The sequence below is a fragment of the Oncorhynchus clarkii genome, chromosome 18, assembly GCF_045791955.1.
Source record: "Oncorhynchus clarkii lewisi isolate Uvic-CL-2024 chromosome 18, UVic_Ocla_1.0, whole genome shotgun sequence".
In the NCBI taxonomy this organism is placed as follows: domain Eukaryota; kingdom Metazoa; phylum Chordata; class Actinopteri; order Salmoniformes; family Salmonidae; genus Oncorhynchus; species Oncorhynchus clarkii.
The window spans coordinates 59,330,676-59,346,509 of NC_092164.1; the positions used below are offsets into that span (position 1 = coordinate 59,330,676).

The window sequence follows — 15,834 nt, forward strand, 5'->3', positions numbered from 1 at the left end:
TTAAAACCAGGTAGCTATAGCTCCATAATACTCTCCATGTCCTCATTTAAAACCAGGTAGCTATAGCTCCATAATACTCTCCATGTTCTTCATTTAAAACCAGGTAGCTATAGCTCCATAATACTCTCCATGTCCTTCATTTAAAGCCAGGTAGATATATCTCCATCTTTACTCTCCATGTCCTTCATTTAAAACCAGGTAGCTATAGCTCCATAATACTCTCCATGTCCTTCATTTAAAACCAGGTAGCTATATCTCCATCTTTACTCTTCATGTCCTTCATTTAAAACCAGGTAGCTATAGCTCCATAATACTCTCCATGTCCTTCATTTAAAACCAGGTAGATATATCTCCATCTTTACTCTCCATGTCCTTCATTTAAAACCAGGTAGCTATATCTCCATCTTTACTCTCTATGTCCTTCATTTAAAACCAGGTAGCTATGGCTCCATCTTTACTCTCTATGTCCTTCATTTAAAACCAGGTAGCTATGGCTCCATAATACTCTCCATGTCCTTCATTTAAAACCAGGTAGCTATATCTCCATCTTTACTCTCCATGTCCTTCATTTAAAACCAGGTAGCTATAGCTCCATAATACTCTCCATGTCCTTCATTTAAAACCAGGTAGATATATCTCCATCTTTACTCTCCATGTCCTTCATTTAAAACCAGGTAGCTATATCTCCATCTTTACTCTCTATGTCCTTCATTTAAAACCAGGTAGCTATGGCTCCATCTTTACTCTCTATGTCCTTCATTTAAAACCAGGTAGCTATGGCTCCATAATACTCTCCATGTCCTTCATTTAAAACCAGGTAGCTATAGCTCCATCTTTACTCTCTATGTCCTTCATTTAAAACCAGGTAGCTATGGCTCCATCTTTACTCTCTATGTCCTTCATTTAAAACCTGGTAGCTATAGCTCCATCTTTAGTCTCCATGTCCTTCATTTAAAACCAGGTAGCTATAGCTCCATCTTTACTCTCTATATCCTTCATTTAAAACCAGGTAGCAATAGCTCCATCTTTAGTCTCCATGTCCTTCATTTAAAACCAGGTAGCTATAGCTCCATCTTTAGTCTCCATGTCCTTCATTTAAAACCAGGTAGCTATAGCTCCATCTTTACTCTCTATGTCCTTCATTTAAAACCAGGTAGCTATAGCTCCGTCTTTTTCTCTCCTTGTCCTTCATTTAAAACCAGGTAGCTATGGCTCCATAATACTCTCCATGTCCTTCATTTAAAACCAGGTAGCTATAGCTCCATCTTTACTCTCCATGTCCTTCATTTAAAACCAGGTAGCTATAGCTCCATAATACTCTCCATGTCCTCATTTAAAACCAGGTAGCTATGGCTCCATAATACTCTCCATGTCCTTCATTTAAAACCAGGTAGCTATGGCTCCATAATACTCTCCATGTCCTTCATTTAAAACCAGGTAGCTATAGCTCCATAATACTCTCCACATCCTTCATTTAAAACCAGGTAGCTATGGCTCCATCTTTAGTCTCCATGTCCTTCATTTAAAACCAGGTAGCTATAGCTCCATCTTTACTCTCTATGTCCTTCATTTAAAACCAGGTAGCTATAGCTCCATCTTTACTCTCCATGTCCTCATTTAATACCAGGTAGCTATGGCTCCATAATACTCTCCATGTCCTCATTTAAAACCAGGTAGCTATAGCTCCATAATACTCTCCATGTCCTCATTTAAAACCAGGTAGCTATAGCTCCATAATACTCTCCATGTTCTTCATTTAAAACCAGGTAGCTATAGCTCCATAATACTCTCCATGTCCTTCATTTAAAGCCAGGTAGATATATCTCCATCTTTACTCTCCATGTCCTTCATTTAAAACCAGGTAGCTATAGCTCCATAATACTCTCCATGTCCTTCATTTAAAACCAGGTAGCTATATCTCCATCTTTACTCTCCATGTCCTTCATTTAAAACCAGGTAGCTATAGCTCCATAATACTCTCCATGTCCTTCATTTAAAACCAGGTAGATATATATCCATCTTTACTCTCCATGTCCTTCATTTAAAACCAGGTAGCTATATCTCCATCTTTACTCTCTATGTCCTTCATTTAAAACCAGGTAGCTATGGCTCCATCTTTACTCTCTATGTCCTTCATTTAAAACCAGGTAGCTATGGCTCCATAATACTCTCCATGTCCTTCATTTAAAACCAGGTAGCTATAGCTCCATCTTTACTCTCTATGTCCTTCATTTAAAACCAGGTAGCTATGGCTCCATAATACTCTCCATGTCCTTCATTTAAAGCCAGGTAGATATATCTCCATCTTTACTCTCCATGTCCTTCATTTAAAACCAGGTAGCTATAGCTCCATAATACTCTCCATGTCCTTCATTTAAAACCAGGTAGCTATATCTCCATCTTTACTCTCCATGTCCTTCATTTAAAACCAGGTAGCTATAGCTCCATAATACTCTCCATGTCCTTCATTTAAAACCAGGTAGATATATCTCCATCTTTACTCTCCATGTCCTTCATTTAAAACCAGGTAGCTATATCTCCATCTTTACTCTCTATGTCCTTCATTTAAAACCAGGTAGCTATAGCTCCATAATACTCTCCATGTCCTTCATTTAAAACCAGGTAGATATATCTCCATCTTTACTCTCCATGTCCTTCATTTAAAACCAGGTAGCTATATCTCCATCTTTACTCTCTATGTCCTTCATTTAAAACCAGGTAGCTATGGCTCCATCTTTACTCTCTATGTCCTTCATTTAAAACCAGGTAGCTATGGCTCCATAATACTCTCCATGTCCTTCATTTAAAACCAGGTAGCTATAGCTCCATCTTTACTCTCTATGTCCTTCATTTAAAACCAGGTAGCTATGGCTCCATCTTTACTCTCTATGTCCTTCATTTAAAACCTGGTAGCTATAGCTCCATCTTTAGTCTCCATGTCCTTCATTTAAAACCAGGTAGCTATAGCTCCATCTTTACTCTCTATATCCTTCATTTAAAACCAGGTAGCAATAGCTCCATCTTTAGTCTCCATGTCCTTCATTTAAAACCAGGTAGCTATAGCTCCATCTTTAGTCTCCATGTCCTTCATTTAAAACCAGGTAGCTATAGCTCCATCTTTACTCTCTATGTCCTTCATTTAAAACCAGGTAGCTATAGCTCCGTCTTTACTCTCCTTGTCCTTCATTTAAAACCAGGTAGCTATGGCTCCATAATACTCTCCATGTCCTTCATTTAAAACCAGGTAGCTATAGCTCCATCTTTACTCTCCATGTCCTTCATTTAAAACCAGGTAGCTATAGCTCCATAATACTCTCCATGTCCTCATTTAAAACCAGGTAGCTATGGCTCCATAATACTCTCCATGTCCTTCATTTAAAACCAGGTAGCTATGGCTCCATAATACTCTCCATGTCCTTCATTTAAAACCAGGTAGCTATAGCTCCATAATACTCTCCACATCCTTCATTTAAAACCAGGTAGCTATGGCTCCATCTTTAGTCTCCATGTCCTTCATTTAAAACCAGGTAGCTATAGCTCCATCTTTACTCTCTATGTCCTTCATTTAAAACCAGGTAGCTATAGCTCCATCTTTACTCTCCATGTCCTCATTTAATACCAGGTAGCTATGGCTCCATAATACTCTCCATGTCCTCATTTAAAACCAGGTAGCTATAGCTCCATAATACTCTCCATGTCCTCATTTAAAACCAGGTAGCTATAGCTCCATAATACTCTCCATGTTCTTCATTTAAAACCAGGTAGCTATAGCTCCATAATACTCTCCATGTCCTTCATTTAAAGCCAGGTAGATATATCTCCATCTTTACTCTCCATGTCCTTCATTTAAAACCAGGTAGCTATAGCTCCATAATACTCTCCATGTCCTTCATTTAAAACCAGGTAGCTATATCTCCATCTTTACTCTCCATGTCCTTCATTTAAAACCAGGTAGCTATAGCTCCATAATACTCTCCATGTCCTTCATTTAAAACCAGGTAGATATATATCCATCTTTACTCTCCATGTCCTTCATTTAAAACCAGGTAGCTATATCTCCATAATACTCTCCATGTCCTTCATTTAAAACCAGGTAGCTATAGCTCCATCTTTACTCTCCATGTCCTTCATTTAAAACCAGGTAGCTATAGCTCCATAATACTCTCCATGTCCTCATTTAAAACCAGGTAGCTATGGCTCCATAATACTCTCCATGTCCTTCATTTAAAACCAGGTAGCTATAGCTCCATAATACTCTCCATGTCCTTCATTTAAAACCAGGTAGCTATGGCTCCATAATACTCTCCATGTCCTTCATTTAAAACCAGGTAGCTATAGCTCCATCTTTACTCTCCACATCCTTCATTTAAAACCAGGTAGCTATAGCTCCATCTTTACTCTCTATGTCCTTCATTTAAAACCAGGTAGCTATAGCCCCATCTTTACTCTCCTTGTCCTTCATTTAAAACCAGGTAGCTATGGCTCCATAATACTCTCCATGTCCTTCATTTAAAACCAGGTAGCTATAGCTCCATCTTTACTCTCCATGTCATTCATTTAAAACCAGGTAGCTATAGCTCCATAATACTCTCCATGTCCTCATTTAAAACCAGGTAGCTATGGCTCCATAATACTCTCCATGTCCTTCATTTAAAACCAGGTAGCTATGGCTCCATAATACTCTCTATGTCCTTCATTTAAAACCAGGTAGCTATAGCTCCATCTTTACTCTCCATGTCCTCATTTAATACCAGGTAGCTATGGCTCCATAATACTCTCCATGTCCTCATTTAAAACCAGGTAGCTATAGCTCCATAATACTCTCCATGTCCTCATTTAAAACCAGGTAGCTATAGCTCCATAATACTCTCCATGTCCTCATTTAAAACCAGGTAGCTATAGCTCCATAATACTCTCCATGTTCTTCATTTAAAACCAGGTAGCTATAGCTCCATAATACTCTCCATGTCCTTCATTTAAAGCCAGGTAGATATATCTCCATCTTTACTCTCCATGTCCTTCATTTAAAACCAGGTAGCTATAGCTCCATAATACTCTCCATGTCCTTCATTTAAAACCAGGTAGCTATATCTCCATCTTTACTCTTCATGTCCTTCATTTAAAACCAGGTAGCTATAGCTCCATAATACTCTCCATGTCCTTCATTTAAAACCAGGTAGATATATCTCCATCTTTACTCTCCATGTCCTTCATTTAAAACCAGGTAGCTATATCTCCATCTTTACTCTCTATGTCCTTCATTTAAAACCAGGTAGCTATGGCTCCATCTTTACTCTCTATGTCCTTCATTTAAAACCAGGTAGCTATGGCTCCATAATACTCTCCATGTCCTTCATTTAAAACCAGGTAGCTATGGCTCCATAATACTCTCCATGTCCTTCATTTAAAACCAGGTAGCTATAGCTCCATCTTTACTCTCCATGTCATTCATTTAAAACCAGGTAGCTATAGCTCCATAATACTCTCCATGTCCTCATTTAAAACCAGGTAGCTATGGCTCCATAATACTCTCCATGTCCTTCATTTAAAACCAGGTAGCTATGGCTCCATAATACTCTCTATGTCCTTCATTTAAAACCAGGTAGCTATAGCTCCATCTTTACTCTCCATGTCCTCATTTAATACCAGGTAGCTATGGCTCCATAATACTCTCCATGTCCTCATTTAAAACCAGGTAGCTATAGCTCCATAATACTCTCCATGTCCTCATTTAAAACCAGGTAGCTATAGCTCCATAATACTCTCCATGTCCTCATTTAAAACCAGGTAGCTATAGCTCCATAATACTCTCCATGTTCTTCATTTAAAACCAGGTAGCTATAGCTCCATAATACTCTCCATGTCCTTCATTTAAAGCCAGGTAGATATATCTCCATCTTTACTCTCCATGTCCTTCATTTAAAACCAGGTAGCTATAGCTCCATAATACTCTCCATGTCCTTCATTTAAAACCAGGTAGCTATATCTCCATCTTTACTCTTCATGTCCTTCATTTAAAACCAGGTAGCTATAGCTCCATAATACTCTCCATGTCCTTCATTTAAAACCAGGTAGATATATCTCCATCTTTACTCTCCATGTCCTTCATTTAAAACCAGGTAGCTATATCTCCATCTTTACTCTCTATGTCCTTCATTTAAAACCAGGTAGCTATGGCTCCATCTTTACTCTCTATGTCCTTCATTTAAAACCAGGTAGCTATGGCTCCATAATACTCTCCATGTCCTTCATTTAAAACCAGGTAGCTATATCTCCATCTTTACTCTCCATGTCCTTCATTTAAAACCAGGTAGCTATAGCTCCATAATACTCTCCATGTCCTTCATTTAAAACCAGGTAGATATATCTCCATCTTTACTCTCCATGTCCTTCATTTAAAACCAGGTAGCTATATCTCCATCTTTACTCTCTATGTCCTTCATTTAAAACCAGGTAGCTATGGCTCCATCTTTACTCTCTATGTCCTTCATTTAAAACCAGGTAGCTATGGCTCCATAATACTCTCCATGTCCTTCATTTAAAACCAGGTAGCTATAGCTCCATCTTTACTCTCTATGTCCTTCATTTAAAACCAGGTAGCTATGGCTCCATCTTTACTCTCTATGTCCTTCATTTAAAACCTGGTAGCTATAGCTCCATCTTTAGTCTCCATGTCCTTCATTTAAAACCAGGTAGCTATAGCTCCATCTTTACTCTCTATATCCTTCATTTAAAACCAGGTAGCAATAGCTCCATCTTTAGTCTCCATGTCCTTCATTTAAAACCAGGTAGCTATAGCTCCATCTTTACTCTCTATGTCCTTCATTTAAAACCAGGTAGCTATAGCTCCATCTTTAGTCTCCACATCCTTCATTTAAAACCAGGTAGCTATAGCTCCATCTTTACTCTCCTTGTCCTTCATTTAAAACCAGGTAGCTATGGCTCCATAATACTCTCCATGTCCTTCATTTAAAACCAGGTAGCTATAGCTCCATCTTTACTCTCCATGTCCTTCATTTAAAACCAGGTAGCTATAGCTCCATAATACTCTCCATGTCCTCATTTAAAACCAGGTAGCTATGGCTCCATAATACTCTCCATGTCCTTCATTTAAAACCAGGTAGCTATAGCTCCATAATACTCTCCATGTCCTTCATTTAAAACCAGGTAGCTATGGCTCCATAATACTCTCCATGTCCTTCATTTAAAACCAGGTAGCTATAGCTCCATCTTTACTCTCCATGTCCTTCATTTAAAACCAGGTAGCTATAGCTCCATAATACTCTCCATGTCCTCATTTAAAACCAGGTAGCTATGGCTCCATAATACTCTCCATGTCCTTCATTTAAAACCAGGTAGCTATGGCTCCATAATACTCTCCATGTCCTTCATTTAAAACCAGGTAGCTATGGCTCCATAATACTCTCCATGTCCTTCATTTAAAACCAGGTAGCTATAGCTCCATCTTTACTCTCCACATCCTTCATTTAAAACCAGGTAGCTATAGCTCCATCTTTACTCTCTATGTCCTTCATTTAAAACCAGGTAGCTATAGCCCCATCTTTACTCTCCTTGTCCTTCATTTAAAACCAGGTAGCTATGGCTCCATAATACTCTCCATGTCCTTCATTTAAAACCAGGTAGCTATAGCTCCATCTTTACTCTCCATGTCCTTCATTTAAAACCAGGTAGCTATAGCTCCATAATACTCTCCATGTCCTCATTTAAAACCAGGTAGCTATGGCTCCATAATACTCTCCATGTCCTTCATTTAAAACCAGGTAGCTATGGCTCCATAATACTCTCCATGTCCTTCATTTAAAACCAGGTAGCTATAGCTCCATAATACTCTCCATGTCCTTCATTTAAAACCAGGTAGCTATAGCTCCATATTTAGTCTCCACATCCTTCATTTAAAACCAGGTAGCTATGGCTCCATCTTTAGTCTCCATGTCCTTCATTTAAAACCAGGTAGCTATAGCTCCATAATACTCTCCATGTCCTTCATTTAAAACCAGGTAGCTATAGCTCCATATTTAGTCTCCACATCCTTCATTTAAAACCAGGTAGCTATGGCTCCATCTTTAGTCTCCATGTCCTTCATTTAAAACCAGGTAGCTATAGCTCCATCTTTACTCTCCATGTCCTTCATTTAAAACCAGGTAGCTATGGCTCCATCTTTACTCTCCATGTCCTTCATTTAAAACCAGGTAGCTATAGCTCCATCTTTACTCTCCATGTCCTTCATTTAAAACCAGGTAGCTATGGCTCCATCTTTACTCTCTATGTCCTTCATTTAAAACCAGGTAGCTATGGCTCCATAATACTCTCCATGTCCTCATTTAATACCAGGTAGCTATGGCTCCATAATACTCTCCATGTCCTCATTTAAAACCAGGTAGCTATAGCTCCATAATACTCTCCATGTCCTCATTTAAAACCAGGTAGCTATAGCTCCATAATACTCTCCATGTTCTTCATTTAAAACCAGGTAGCTATAGCTCCATAATACTCTCCATGTCCTTCATTTAAAACCAAGTAGATATATCTCCATCTTTACTCTCCATGTCCTTCATTTAAAACCAGGTAGCTATAGCTCCATAATACTCTCCATGTCCTTCATTTAAAACCAGGTAGCTATATCTCCATCTTTACTCTCCATGTCCTTCATTTAAAACCAGGTAGCTATAGCTCCATAATACTCTCCATGTCCTTCATTTAAAACCAGGTAGCTATATCTCCATCTTTACTCTCTATGTCCTTCATTTAAAACCAGGTAGCTATGGCTCCATCTTTACTCTCTATGTCCTTCATTTAAAACCAGGTAGCTATGGCTCCATAATACTCTCCATGTCCTTCATTTAAAACCAGGTAGCTATAGCTCCATAATACTCTCCATGTCCTCATTTAAAACCAGGTAGCTATGGCTCCATAATACTCTCCATGTTCTTCATTTAAAACCAGGTAGCTATGGCTCCATAATACTCTCCATGTCCTTCATTTAAAACCAGGTAGCTATAGCTCCATCTTTACTCTCTATGTCCTTCATTTAAAACCAGGTAGCTATAGCTCCATCTTTACTCTCCATGTCCTTCATTTAAAACCAGGTAGCTATAGCTCCATCTTTACTCTCCATGTCCTTCATTTAAAACCAGGTAGCTATGGCTCCATAATACTCTCCATGTCCTTCATTTAAAACCAGGTAGGTATAGCTCCATAATACTCTCCATGTCCTCATTTAAAACCAGGTAGCTATGGCTCCATAATACTCTCCATGTTCTTCATTTAAAACCAGGTAGCTATGGCTCCATAATACTCTCCATGTCCTCATTTAAAACCAGGTAGCTATGGCTCCATAATACTCTCCATGTCCTCATTTAAAACCAGGTAGCTATGGCTCCATAATACTCTCCATGTCCTTCATTTAAAACCAGGTAGCTATAGCTCCATAATACTCTCCATGTCCTCATTTAAAACCAGGTAGCTATGGCTCCATAATACTCTCCATGTTCTTCATTTAGTAGTGGTTCAGACACCGGGGGTGCTAGCCTATATTGTTTTCAGGACTGCAGTGATTGTTTAGTCTAGTGTTAGCTTAGATTTTTGTTTAGCATTTTTTTTCATTTAACTTCTTTTTTTTTTTTTTTAACTAGGCAAGTCGGTTAAGAACAAATTACGCCTCAGCTGTCATGGTTAAACAGTGCTTTCATGGCTAATAGCCTAACACCTTGACCAAACCGGCCCTGCACCTGCGTGCTGATTCTGTCTATACCCAGCAGACGTGTTCATAGCACGCACATTAAAATGCCTAACCAACTATATTAGAGACAGGTTGAAACACATGCAGCATTCATAGACCTTTAGCTAGCTTGCTGTTGCTAGCTAATTTGTCAAGGAAGGAAAACTTTAGATTATTTTACCTTCTTCTTTTGGTGGATCTTTGTAGAATTGAACCTTGATTCATACAAAGTCGGGTGTTCTCTACTCTGACCATTAGTCCACAGATAAAGGAGAAACCTAGTTAGTTTTCTTTGATTTAATCTCTCCTCGTTCATCTTTTAATCTCCCACGTCGGTTAATATGCTCGTGAAAACCAATGAGTAAATGGGAGAGGCGAAACTGGAATATAATGGTCATTTGATGTTTAACTGGGCCTGGCAGACAGCATGTGGTAATGGAAGTGGTATTTGACTCAGGGCTTCATGTTATAATGCACATTGACAAGTACAAAATGATTCATGTGTATTTGGACCAAAATGATAGTGAAGAAAACAGGTACCATTGTGTGTGAGGTTAGCTGTATGGAGCACAACAAAAACTCCACGAACCACGCACACACTCTTCGTCTCTCCTGTTGCAGTTCTTTGAGTACTCCAATGAGAGTAGGGAGATCCGCTATAACACCAGGGAGCCAGCAGGGTGTGCTGTGGGGGACGCCGTCTCCAACTACCTGACTGTGCACCTGTGCAGGAAACCCCGGCAGACTGTCCCACAGGACCAGAAGTTTGTCCTCAGAGAGGTGAGCTGGATGGGGACTGTGTCATGGCAGCAAACAGGGAGCAGAGGAAAGGGTCAGTGGTGGATGGTTGGCAGAGACATAGGTGGACAGGAATTTTGTAATGGAATAAATGTTTTTAAAATGTATTTAACCTTTATTTTAACTAGGCAAGTCAGTTAAGAACAAATTCTTATTTACAATGACGGCTTACCAGGGAACAGTGGGTTAACTGCCTTGTTCAGGGGCAGAACGACAGATTTTTACCCTGTCAGCTCAAGGATTCGAACTAGCAATCTTTCGGTTACTGGCCCAAACTAAGGCTACCTGCCGTGTAAGGGTATCAAACACATGGATATCATACGTTTTGGTACCGTTCCATTCAACCATTACAAAGACCCAGCCCTCTTAGATCCCTGTCCACCAGCCTCCTCTGAAGAAGGTGGAGAGGGGAGTAGAAAACCCAGATGAACACATGGACATACAGGGCCTTCAGAAAGTATTCACACCCCTGTACTTTTTCCACATTTTGTTGTGTTATAGCCTGAATTTAAAATGGATTTAAATGTAGATTTTTTTTGTGTGTCCCTAATGTACACAAAATATCACAATGTCAAAGTGGAATTATATGTTTACAAATGAATTAAAAATGAAAAGCTGAAATGTCTTGAGTCTAAGTATTCAACCAGTTTTGTTATGGCAAGCATACATTAAGTTCAGGAGTAAAAATGTACTTAAGTTACATGGACTCGCTCTGTGTGCAATAACTTTGTTTAACATGATTTTTAAATTAGTACCCCATCTGTGTACCCCACACATACAATTATCTGTAAGGTCACTCAGTGAATTTGTGAATTTGAAGCACAGATTCAGCCACAAAGGCAAGGAAGGGTTTTCCAATGGTTCGCAAAGAAGGGCAACTATTGGTAGATGGGTAAATAAAAAATTTAAAAAACACACTTAAATCCTCCTTTGAGCATGGTGCAGTTATTAATTACACTTTGGATGGTGTATCAATACACCCAGTCACTACAGAGATACAGGCGTCCTTCCAAACTCAGTTGCTGGAGAGGTAGGAAACTTCTCAGGGATTTCATTATGAGCCCAATGGTGATCTGACTTTAGGGGTGGTAGGTAGCCTAGTGGTTAGAGCGTTTGGCCAGTAACCGAAAGAGTATTTTGAGTAGATTATTGACAAAAATTGACAACACATTCCGTTTTTATCCCACTTTGTAACACAACAAAATGTGGGGAAAATCAAGGGCTTCTAAAGGCAGTATATACAGTAGAGTACAGTACGGGTGTAGCTAAATGTTGGTTGTCACTAAGCACTCTTGTGTTCTCTGTTCTGTTGACTTTCTTGTTGGAGCGGCCACAATGCATTCAGAGCATGTTCAAAGGGAAGCTTTGACAAATACTGACATTAAGCCCTCTCCCCTCTCAGCTCTTTCTCTCTCTCAGTGCTACCTCGCTCTATCAAATCACTTCAATTCAAAGGGCTTTATTGGCATGGGAAACATATGTTACATTGCCAAAGCAAGTGAAATAGATAATAAACAAAAGTGAAAAACAATCAAAAATGAACAGTAAACATTCCAAACACAAACAGTCCTGGGGTTGTTTGTGAACAGAGCCCTATGACCAGCTTGCTTTGGGGACTCTCCTCAAGGTTAATCTCTCTGTACGTGATGGCTTTATCTATCTATTTCTCTCTCTCAGCTATCCCATTTTCACTCTCTCAGCTCTCCCATTTTCACTCTCTCAGCTCTCCCATTTTCATACTCTCTCAGCTCCCATTCTCACACTCTTTCAGCAGTACCTCTGTCAGCACTCTCGCTCTTTCTTTCTCAAGTCCTTAGTCTCCACAGACTCCAACTCTCCTCACATACAGACTCATCCCAGTATCACTATAGTAGATGTTAATAGTCCTAGTCTCTCTCTGGAGTAGGGGTCACATGATCAAATAATGTCTTCTGGATGGCTTGATGTATCTCAGGTGATAAGTGCTTTTATGGTGTTTTGTCCACAATGGATCATAAAGCATTGAGGTAGCCTATTGACTGGGTGCACAGTCCATGCTTGTTGTGGTAGTTTAGTACAGGTATGTGTTCAGTGTTTCCAGCAGGGGTGCAACTTTCACTGGGGATGGGTGAAAGTCCCCCACATTTGCATTTTTGTCCTCCCCGGTTTTATCTATGGAATGTGATATAAAACAAGGTAACTGTGTGCTTTAGGACCATGCCGACTCCTCTGAGCGGTCGGGTAGGCTGTTTGGAGTGTTTATTGGATTTAAAAAAATGTCCCTCCCACTTCTAAAATCAAAGTTGCTCTCCTGGTTTCCAAACAGTTTTTGACTCTTTTCGCACTGCACTGCTCCCCTCTGTAATGACTGTATGTCGTCTCTTGTTCCTGGATGTAGTCTACACACCAGTGGTTCACAACTTCACTTCTCCAGGGTTGTAGCCAGTCCTACTGCTGTTAAAATCATATTTTTTATTGATTGGCTAGTGAGTCTACAGACTTGGTTGTTTAGGTATATATTAGTTGGTTAAAGGGAAGGATTAAGACCAGCATTAGTTAATAGGGACCAGCATTAGTTAATAGGCCTTAAGGACAGTGCTTCTCTACTCTATACTAGTGGTCCATTTGGCCTGGCTTGTAAAATAGATTATATTTCAATAACCTGTTTTAAATAAAGGTAACATGTTTTTAATAACTCCTTTCTACTACTAGGATGACACCTTCTTCCATGTGATGACGCAGAAGTGTGTCCAGGCCGTGGACAAGACTGACAACGGCACCCCTGCCCCCGCCCTGCGGCCTTGCTCAGACCACGCCAACCAGAAGTGGTTTTTTGAGGAGAGGGGGGCGTAGTGGAGTGGGCCAGCCGAAATCCCTATCCCTGGAGTAGAGGGTCAACCAAACTCTTAACCCTGGGATAGAGGGTGACAGCTGGAGGGCCCCAAAGACCAATACTCAGGTCCAGCGTCCTTATGCCGTGGAGATGACCTGGGTCGTATTCACAAGATAGAAAACAGAAGAAAATGGTCCAAAACGGGGAGGTTCTATCTGAAGTAGTCCAATAGGCATCATTTGTTTTCTGTTGCACACTCTTTTTAAATGTTGTGCTCTAATGAATATGACCCTGGTCAGGCGAACTGTTCTCACCTCCTGTATCTATGCACAACCGTGTGCTTGCTGGACAACGCTGACGTTTTCGCACACTTGATAATAACTCATACCATGTCTACTTCTCAAATCTTTTTTTGTCGATATTTGTTGGGAAAACCTGGGAGACGAAGGATGTTGGAATGGACAGATATTTAACACATTTTTATGTGTGGGATTTAATTACCTGTCTGTTCATCTGACTGAAAGCCACTCCTACTTTTTATTCTCACTTTCGTTCTTACCTCTCTCTTTCTCTGGAACACAGGAGCACTTAGCAGCTGGTAGTGAATGTTTTTGGCATTGCAGTGATCATGACAGACTCTTATGTACTTGCGCATTACATTATAGCTGGAAATCTCAGACTCAACCTCTAGACGGAGCCAAAGCTTCCATCTTTTGTGCTGATCTTTTTCACTCCGTCGAGCATGTTATCAGCTCAGTGATGTGAGTGGTTAATTGTTCAGGTATTTTTGGAGCAAGTATTTTGTTTTCTACGTGTATTTTTTATTTAAAATACGTGCGTACTACTTCAACCAGTCCCTCCAGGATGTTATTTTTTTGGGGTGATATTTGCGGACCAAAAAATCGTGCATGGCAGTATGCAACAATTTTGTTCAAGTTGTCGCGAAAGTGCGCTGACGAGGGAAACATTTGTTGCCATGTAGCTTGATTGAAACATATTATGCTGTGATTGGTTCATTTGCGCGCCCTCTTTTTGTAATGCCGTGATGGATCTGTTTTATGCGGTAATGTTGCAATGATTAGACTTTTTTATGCAGAAATTAGTGTGGTTATTGGTCAAATTTGCAAGCCCTCTCAAAATATGTGGTGAAATTTTTGATTGCACAGCAAACAATTTGCGATGACAGAATCGTGGAGGGGCTTTTTAATTTTCGATTTGCTCCGCTCATAGGCTTAAGACAACACACAGTACGTCTTTAGCCACACAATTACTGGTAGTAGGAGAAATTCCACTCCGGTCTTTAGTTGTGTTCATGAATCACAATTATGAATTTGGATAACTCACGGTAAGCAATTTAAACATTTCTGAAAGAAGGAATACTTGTGGTTTTTCAGTGTTTTTTGGTCTAACATACATCTTGTCAATGCAATTGACTCCTAGTGAGATTGTTCTTTTCCTAGTAGAGTGAAGCTACGAAGACTTAACGTAGCTATATTCTGTGTGTTAATTATATTACAATTCTTGTTTATTTTAAATGATATATTTACTCAATGTTTATTTACTTACTTATTGATCATCGTTGATGTCAGCGTGGATTTGTTAATTCAGCACTAAGTTAAATGAGCCACTTGACTTTATGTATTGCAACTGCAACAACAAAATGGGGAAAACAATTGTTGACAATAAATGTCCCATAAGGCCATCATTTGGGCCATTTTACCCAGAAGTGCCTTACCTGATGCAAAAAGAGATATGGAAAGATACGCATGGAATTATAAAACAAATCCACATTTTTGTTAAAAGAGATTAAGGACAAATCTCAAATGATACCTACCTTATCCCTATATAATATAGTGCGGGGGTACTCGACTACTATTTGAGAAGGTCCGGTCACATACATTTCCTCTGTGGCAATGGTCCGGATGGATATTGTCATTTGCCGTAGTAACAATCCCCAATGTTGTGACCTCCGAGCTGTTCAAACTGTTTATACCCCTCTTTTTGCCAGATATAAAAAATAAAGTTGCTGTTTTTTTAACTAAGTTCCTGCAATTCTACACATTTTGACATGTCTTATGTGTGTTCATATGATACCTGAGTGGCTCAACAAAATCAGTCGGGGTTCCCTTGGGATGGTGGCCCCTGGGCATGTAATCTGGCCACGATAACTATGTAGGTAGCTGGTTAACTTTCGTATCTAGTTGACATGCGCTTGTGGTAATTAACTGGACATTTTTCGGACAGGTTATAAATAGCGCTCTAAGGTCTGTCAGTGGAGGAAGGAAAACTGTCCATACACAACCAAATGTCAAGATGTTACCTTGTGCATTCTACTATTATAACTCTCAACAGCAGTAAGTTTAATTTCCCAAAAAAGAAATGCTATTTATTTAGTCAGGACCTGCGGTCCGTATTGACCCCGTTCTGGGTCCAGATCTGGAAACACCAGTTGAGTATGGCTGCTAGGTGTCATTTGAGATATAGC

At 39.6% G+C, this 15,834-nt stretch overlaps 1 protein-coding gene across 1 annotated transcript in view; it reads left to right on the forward strand.

The window, feature by feature from the left end:
- LOC139373796 (polypeptide N-acetylgalactosaminyltransferase 12-like) overlaps positions 1-15,391 on the forward strand; it is a 33,921-nt gene extending 18,530 nt beyond the window's left edge. Inside the window, exons 9-10 of the mRNA XM_071114799.1 lie at positions 10,361-10,519; positions 13,229-15,391. Coding sequence (XP_070970900.1) covers positions 10,361-10,519; positions 13,229-13,369 — 300 coding nt within the window. The 3' untranslated portion in view covers positions 13,370-15,391. The remainder of the gene's footprint in view (positions 1-10,360; positions 10,520-13,228) is intronic.
- Positions 15,392-15,834: the final 443 nt, after the last annotated feature.